Source organism: Triticum aestivum, chromosome 2B (assembly GCF_018294505.1).
Source record: "Triticum aestivum cultivar Chinese Spring chromosome 2B, IWGSC CS RefSeq v2.1, whole genome shotgun sequence".
In the NCBI taxonomy this organism is placed as follows: Eukaryota; Viridiplantae; Streptophyta; class Magnoliopsida; order Poales; family Poaceae; genus Triticum; species Triticum aestivum.
The window spans coordinates 80450944-80458991 of NC_057798.1; the positions used below are offsets into that span (position 1 = coordinate 80450944).

At 46.8% G+C, this 8048-nt stretch overlaps 1 protein-coding gene across 1 annotated transcript; it reads left to right on the plus strand.

Annotated features, from left to right (window-relative positions):
- Window positions 1–5539: 5539 nt before the first annotated feature.
- On the plus strand, window positions 5540–7163 carry LOC123043598 (nicotianamine synthase 9). Its single transcript, XM_044466098.1, has one exon. It carries the CDS (start codon window positions 5679–5681, stop codon window positions 6699–6701), a length of 1023 nt encoding a protein of 340 aa, XP_044322033.1. The 5' UTR covers window positions 5540–5678; the 3' UTR covers window positions 6702–7163.
- The last annotated feature ends 885 nt before the right edge of the window (window positions 7164–8048 follow it).

Genomic DNA, 8048 nt, shown 5'->3' on the forward strand with positions numbered 1-8048 from the left:
AGGTAAAGCAAACGTCAAGTGTGCGTAGAGTTGTATCGATGGTCGATAGAACTTGATGGAATATTTGTTCTGCCTTTAGCTCCTCGTTGGGTTCGACACTCTTATTTATCGAAGAAGGCTACAAACGATCCCCTATACTTGTGGGTTATCAATTTACTGCTTATAATTGCCTTTTTCGAGGTAAAGCTCAAAAGAACCCTAAAAAATATACGTGGAATATATACGGAGAAGAAAACAACTAGAATTATGCATGTGGGTATCCTCCGAGGCTAGGTTTCCCCACCTCACGATAAGTCACAATTCATTAGCCAATGAAAACACGCTGCGATTTCTCTCATTGAGAATGTTCCATGTTGTTGCGAACATGCACCTTCCAATTTTAAGAGGACATAGAGGATGTCCTCCCACAATTGGTTAGTATATTTCTCAGAAGCACGCAAGGTCGGAATAAGCATCCTAGTCGCAACATTAATTGCCTTCCACACCTCATGTGAGAAAGGGAAATCTTGACAAAGACACGTGACCGCTTTGTTGCTTGAGAGGAATTTCTGGCAGACTGGACTATGGAGGCATTCTCTAATTGCGATATTCTATGCAGCGAGGAAGTGTTTCTTGAACAATATATGGTGAAATTCACTAGAGCATGTAGGGGCAGGTGCACACATGCATGCAGGCACACAATTGCTTCAAGATTTGAAAAGTTGGTTGAGGTTTGCATGTGTTTTATCCCTTGATTACTGTGGGGGGTTCCATGCATGTAGCTTTTAGCATAGTTGCATGCTTCACCTACCCTCCCATGCTTTTTCTTCTCACTTTCAAATTTGAATCTATTGTATCTTTTGAACCAAAAGTCAAATTTATTGTTTGTTTTCATATTCATGTTCCTGTGATGAGGGCTTTGAAAAAAATTCCACTGTTGAATGTATTTTGACAAGTTAAAACTTCAGCAAGTTTCATTTATCAAAACTTGATATCATAATATTATGTTTTTACCAAGTTGCACCAAGTTTCATTCCTTTTAAGGTTTAGGTTTAGCTTTTAGTATTTGAAACTTGGTGAGACTACCCTTTTGTTTTTATCAAGTTTTAACAACCTTAACTTGCTAGAGTTTTTAAAACTTGTCAAAACATATTCAGGAGCGGTCTTGTTTCGAGGCCCTCATCACAAGGAACACTAATATGCAAACAAAACATAAATTTCACTTTTGATTTAAAAGATAGAATAAATTCAAAATTGGAAGCCAAAAGAAAAGTCGTGGGAGGTGGAGTGGGTGTAGCATGTAGTCTCTGCCAGAAGCTGCATGCATGGACCTCATCTAAAGTAATTAAGGGTAAAACACATGCAAAGACCAAGCAAGTTTCTGGATCCCGAGGCAATCATGCAGTTCACAATGTCCCAAAAAGGTGTGTTCCCCCCCGCACATGCGTGCCACAGATCCTCCTCTCCCTATAGATATGTCATGAGATTGAGACGTACGGTGTGAGGAAGATATCTTACTTCTCGTGAGGCAGAATCATTCTCGTATAATTGGATGAACACTTGCAAAACACATTTTGTGTAAGTGACCATTTAATCAACTTTTAGTGAGGGAGCGTTCGAAAGAACAATAGCCGCCGCAGACATACTTTGGTCCTCTCGACTCTGACTGTCATCTTGGACTTGAGAGCTGCTAGAACTCCTTCTCAATAGTTATGTGATCTTCACCAATGTGTAGAGGTGGTGGTGCCTTTCCTGAATACAATTACTCTTTTTTTGGCGGTGCTATGGAGCCTGAGGGGTTTATGTCTCCATATATGTGATTATTTGAATTTGCTGAGTTTATGTCATGTTATTTTTGTTGGTTTGATTCTTAGTGAAGTTAAAATATTTCCTCAACAATGACGAGGTCGTGTGGTCCAATGGCATGTACTTATATGGCATCACCCTCGGCCTAAGTTGTTATGCTCATGGCTTACCGTATTTTAGGATGGATAGCTCAAAGGACTTTTAGAAAACCTTGGCAATCAAGCCATGCAGGGGAATAAATGACAATATCGCCGTCCCGATCCAATTGTAGTCTCTTTATAGAAGTATTGTTAGTATTTAGTTGTGCAAAGATTGACATCGTGAATAACATGTCTATAAGAGATTTAATTCAAACTCATAGGAGTTATGTCGTTGTCTTTCTTGGATCTTGGATTTTAATCTAAAACAATGTAACTATAATAGTTGCGAGTATCTATAAGTCATGTAACTTAAAAAAATTGGGCAACAAATATGAGTGTCGCCTTTTCATTAAGAGTGAAGTATGTACATGTTGGCATGTTTTAAACCAGACACATTCTAGAATCCTAAACAAAGCGCCCCCTAAAACCCCATGCGAACTACTCTTGGTTCTGGTATACTCTTTGTTGGAAGGCCAGCTCCCTCTGCCTGTTGTCGTAGAAGGTGAGATGGCCACCTTGATGTAAGTCACACGCATGTCGTTTAAGATGTGGCGGTTCCGCTCCTTTCTGGCATTCCATATGATGTAGATGAGGCATCTTTTTTGGTAGGCGTCCAAATGCTGCAAACATCCATCCGATCATGCATCCCCCGAGGGTGACGTGGATGCCATTTCCGAAGAAATATAGCCATCTACCTAGGAGGCCACCAATAGGCGGACCCACAGAAGTGAATGGGCAGGCCAAACAGAGGTGGGGGCAATCTCCAGAGCCCTAAGGCCAAGATGAAAGACGGGGTCATGCGGCTAACATCTCAACTCTAGGCGGCCGGTCATGAGGATCCTATTGTGGAGGCCGAGCCAAGAAAAAAGTTTGCACTTCGGCTCTGCATAGGCCCGCCAAATCTCGTCAGTTGAGAATTGTGTATGAGAGCCAATGAATTGTGATGTGTAGGTGAATCTAGCCAAATATTCCCAAATGACCAGCCAGCTCTAGGAAATGGAGTACGGCCTTTGAGGGTCAAGGGCCACCCTTCGCCATAGTATTTAAAGATCAATTATCTTGGATTCCTTGCGATCCAAAAAGTTTGTATGTTGCAGCGCTCCGGGCTCACCTCGATCCGGGCAGCGGATGCGAACACTATATTGTTCCACATCTGGGCGAATGGGCACACGATGAAAAATTACATCCAGATTCTTCAGACTACCTCCGGTATTGGTATTGCTCTAACACAGAGAGGACAAAGAGCGGAAGTTGTAGACCATTTCAGTGGCTATCTCAGGACTTCTCATCGCTCGATACCAGAGGCAAGATCTCCCAAAATATGACGCATATTTTGATGAGGAGAAGATTAAGGACGCATTTTTCTCGCAACCATCCGATAAAGCACCTGGCCCTGACGACTTCATCAAGGCTTTCTTCTAGGCATGTTGGGACGTCATCAAAGTGGACATCATTGCGACAATCCAAGAGATGGCATAAGAAGGTTGACACCGCTTTCATTTATGACTACCGACCCACCGGTCTAATTCAAAGCCTTTCAAAGATCTTCTCGAAGCTTTTGGCTAACAGACTTGCATCCATCCTTAATGACATAGTTTCTAGAAGCCATAGTTTCTTCATTAAAAAGAGATGCATCCATATGATAACTTTCTCTTAGTGCAGAACCTCATCAAGGAACTTCACCAAACCAAAACTCTGAATCTGTTCCTCAAGCTTTGCATTTCAAAGGATTTTGATTCAATGAACTAGGCTGTCCTCTCGAGGTTATGGATAACATCGTTTCGGTCAACAATGGCGTGATTGGATCTATTTGCCGCTCAACTCTTGGACACCTCCAGTGCTCCTCAATGGAAGCCCGGGGCCTCCCTTTGCCTGTAGGAGGGCTATTAGGCAGGGGGACCCCTCTCACCAATGCTGTTCATCTTGGCCATTGACCCACTACACCACCTTCTACACCTGGCGGCAGAGTCGGGCATGCTCTTGCCGGTCAGGGCCAGAGCTGTCCAATGTAGAATCTCCTTGTATGTTGATGATGTTGGGATGTTTGCCAACCCTATCAAAGCGGAGTTAATTTGATTCATTCCATCCCCCGACTGCTTCACTAATGCCGACAGACAAGTCGCAAACCTTCTGAAGGCCGAGGTCTTCCCCATCCGTTGTGAGGTCATCGACATGCACGACCTTCTCACTGTTTTTCCCGCTAGGATTGAAAACCTTCTCGTGCCGCTATTTGCGCCCCCTCTGTATTAACGACGCATTCGTAAAAAGTTCACCTGTAGTCGCTCATTGACAAGATTCATGGTTGAAAAAACATCGTGAGAGCTGGGAGGGTCTCTCTTGCCAAGACGGTCCTGACCACTATGGCCATTTTTCACATGCCGGACATGTCGTTGCCTAAGTGGGCGAGTGCCAAGGTGGACCGGACTACACGTGGCTACGTCTGGTATGATGGCGATAGTGAGACCGCCGGTGGTGGGCACTCGTTGGTCAACTGGAAGACAGACTGTCGGCCCAAAGTGCTTCGCGACCTTGGCATTGTAGACCTCGAGAGGTTTGGAAGGACCCTTGGGCTGAGGTGGATAGTGCCTTTCACGACATCCACAACTGGACTCGTGTTGGGCCCTCTGTCTACGTTGCCCACAGCTTTTCGCCATTGCATTTTGGAAAAACAGGACGGTGCACAACGAGCTTTTGAATGATAACTAGATTTATTCGGTGGCTAGATAAAGCGGACCTGAGCAGGTATGAGAGTTCATTTAAAAATAATACACTATAGATCTTGAATTTAGCCATTTGCACGAGAATGTGCTTTGCCGCTTTTCAGTCCTACTTTGCCGGAAGATACAACACCACAAACCACACACAAGATGCGACTTCACTTTCGTTCCTGCCGCCTGGTGAATTGGAAGCTGATACGATAGTATTTGGATGCTCTCGCGCCTTTCTTGACCGTTGGATACTCGTAAAAATTAAGCTAGCTACTTGTGATGACACATACTCCCTCCATTCCTAAATATAAGTTTTTTTAGAGATTTCAATGAACTACCCTCTCCATTCCTAAATATTTGTCTTTTTAAATATTCCAATATAGACTACATATGGAGCAAAATGAATGATACACTCTAAATTATGTCTATATACATTCGTATGTAGTTCATATTAAAATCTCTAAAAAGACTTATACTTACCGACGTAGCAAGACGAGTGAATCTACACTCTAAAATATGTCTATATACACTCACATTAAAATCTCTAAAAAAAAGCTTATACTTACCTACGAAGCAAAATGAATGAATCTACACTTTAAAGTATGTCTACGTACATCCATATGTAGTGTATATTAAAATCTCTCAGAAAGAATTATATTTAGTAACGGAGTAGGTGGTTGTTGGTCAGAGCAGCCACGAAACGTTGATGTATAAACTCCAAAATAATCAGCTGGGGAGTACATAAATACACAACCGTTACCCGCAGAACCAACGGCTCTGGATGAAGCAGCTGTGGGGCCCCACGGCCGCTCATCATCAGCCGAGCAACACGCGCCCCTAGCCACTGCCACGCGGGCCCCAGCACGCCCTCGAGTCCTTCGTCTGCTATATAAACACCCATCGCTCACTCCACAGCAGATCGTGCCCCTCGCCTCAATCACTCACTCTCAGAGCCCCTCAGCTAGCTAGTGCCCTGTGCATCTCGTGCTCGGAGCAACTTAGATTAGCACAGAGCGAGGGTCGATTAGCAGCTGATCGGCAGATCATGGGCATGGAAGGCTGCTGCAACAAGAAGGTGATGGAGGAGGAGGCCCTGGTGAAGAAGATCACCGGCCTCGCCGCGGCCATCGGCGAGCTGCCCTCGCTGACCCCGTCGCCGGCGGTGAACGCGCTCTTCACCGAGCTGGTGACGTCCTGCATCCCGGCGAGCACCGTCGACGTCGACGCGCTGGGCCCGGAGGCGCAGGAGATGCGCGCCCGCCTGATCCGCCTCTGCGCCGACGCCGAGGGCCACCTGGAGGCGCACTACTCCGACCTCCTCGCCGCGCACGACAACCCGCTCGACCACCTCACCCTCTTCCCCTACTTCAACAACTACATCAAGCTCAGCCAGCTGGAGCACGGCCTCCTCGCCCGCCACGTCCCGGGCCCTGCCCCGGCCCGCGTCGCCTTCCTCGGCTCCGGCCCGCTGCCGCTCAGCTCCCTCGTGCTCGCCGCGCGCCACCTCCCCGACGCCTCCTTCGACAACTACGACATCTCCGGCGAGGCCAACGAGCGCGCCAGCCGGCTGGTCCGCAACGACGCCGACGCCGGCGCGCGCATGGCGTTCCGCACGGCGGACGTGGCCGACGTGACCACCGAGCTGGCGGGGTACGACGTGGTGTTCCTGGCGGCGCTGGTGGGCATGGCGGCCGAGGAGAAGGCGCGCCTGGTGGAGCACCTCGGGAGGCACATGGCCCCCGGCGCGGCGCTCGTGGTGCGGAGCGCGCACGGCGCGCGCGGGTTCCTGTACCCGGTGGTGAACCCCGAGGAGATCCGGCGAGGCGGGTTCGAGGTGCTCACCGTGCACCACCCGGAGGACGAGGTGATCAACTCCGTCATCATCGCGCGCAAGGCGGCCGCGCCAGCAGCCGTTGCCGCCGACGGCGACGTGCCGGTGAACAGCGGCAGCATGCCGGCCCAGTGCGCGGTGGCGGTGAGCAGACCGTGCCTGGGCTGCGCCTGCGAGCTGGGGGCGAGGGCGCACCAGAAGATGAAGGAGATGGCCATGGAGGAGATGGAGGCGTAGGCATCGGCATCGCCAGCAGACATCGTCATCGCCCAGAGCACGGTGATGAATTCACCGACCGACCGATTAATATTTGCCCGATTAATCTGCGATCTATACATGCATGGTAATAATTCGTTTGTCCTCATGCATGGATGGATGTGGCTACTTATTTACCATAATTATTAATCCTTGCCTGCCTGCATATGGCTGGCTGGATTATTTATTTTCTACCGTAATTGTGTCGTGTTTGTTTTAGTAATCGTCTGACAGCTGCTGCATGCCTCCGGGTTTAACATAGAGGGGGAGGATGATATGTGTTGTGTTGTGTTGTGGTGAGATCGAGTCGAGTCGAGTTGCCTGGCTGCTGCTGTAATAAGTGTTTTTGACACTCTATATGACTCAAGTGATTCATCACCAATGCAAGAAGTGTAACACCGTACCTAACTACCTATGCTTGCTTAATTGATTCCCTTGTTTCAACGACTTGTCTTAATTTCTTCTTCTTTTTCTTTTTAAGAAAACAATTGTCTCGATCGATTTGCCCTGCGATTTACTCGATCGTTGCAGTTAGTCAGCAAATATATATTGGTGCTGGCAAGGTGCAAGCTCATATAGCTAGTACGGTCAACTGCCAGCAGCGGTTGCCAAATGATTGGAGTGCAGGATTTTTTATGTGGTGCCAAAACGACCGTGCTGCTCGAATTGTGTGCCAGCCATTTTAATGAATGGAATTTGCTTTTTTTTTTTTTTGCTACTTGTGTGATCTACCAGGCTGCTACTACTGCTCGGTGTCCAGTTTCTGTTTTCACCTGCAGAAGGAAAAGGCCACTTTTGGGCCATTAGATCCTTGTTGCTCCAAGTAGACCATTTAGGGTCCAACTGGCCCAGAAAACGAACAGCCCAATGACAAGAGGAGCAATGCTATAGGGATGCAATTTGTGATATAGAGAACAAAATCTAGACGGGTGTACGATTGCTAGGAAAAGCGAGAATGCAGAGGAAAGGTGTTGAGGTTTGTCACTAGTCCATGCAGTCGTTGCGCTATAGGATGCACGGGTATGTGGCTAGTTTCCACCGTCTGGATTGAGAAGAAAAATGTTCGTCAACAAAATTCTGGCAAAAAAATAAATAAGGACTTATAGTGCAAATAGTAGCTCTTATATAGTGACAAAATTGTTTTTTTTTGCCTATGACAACATAAAAGGCATTTCTTTGCAAAAGATTTTACACAAGTGCAACAAGTCTACCATGTTCTTTGTACTACCTTGACGGCTGATGAATAGATCCAAAGTTTCTCACAAAAATAAATAAATCTACTTTGTTCATAAAGAGTTTCATAATTTTTTGACTTTCTTACAAATTACA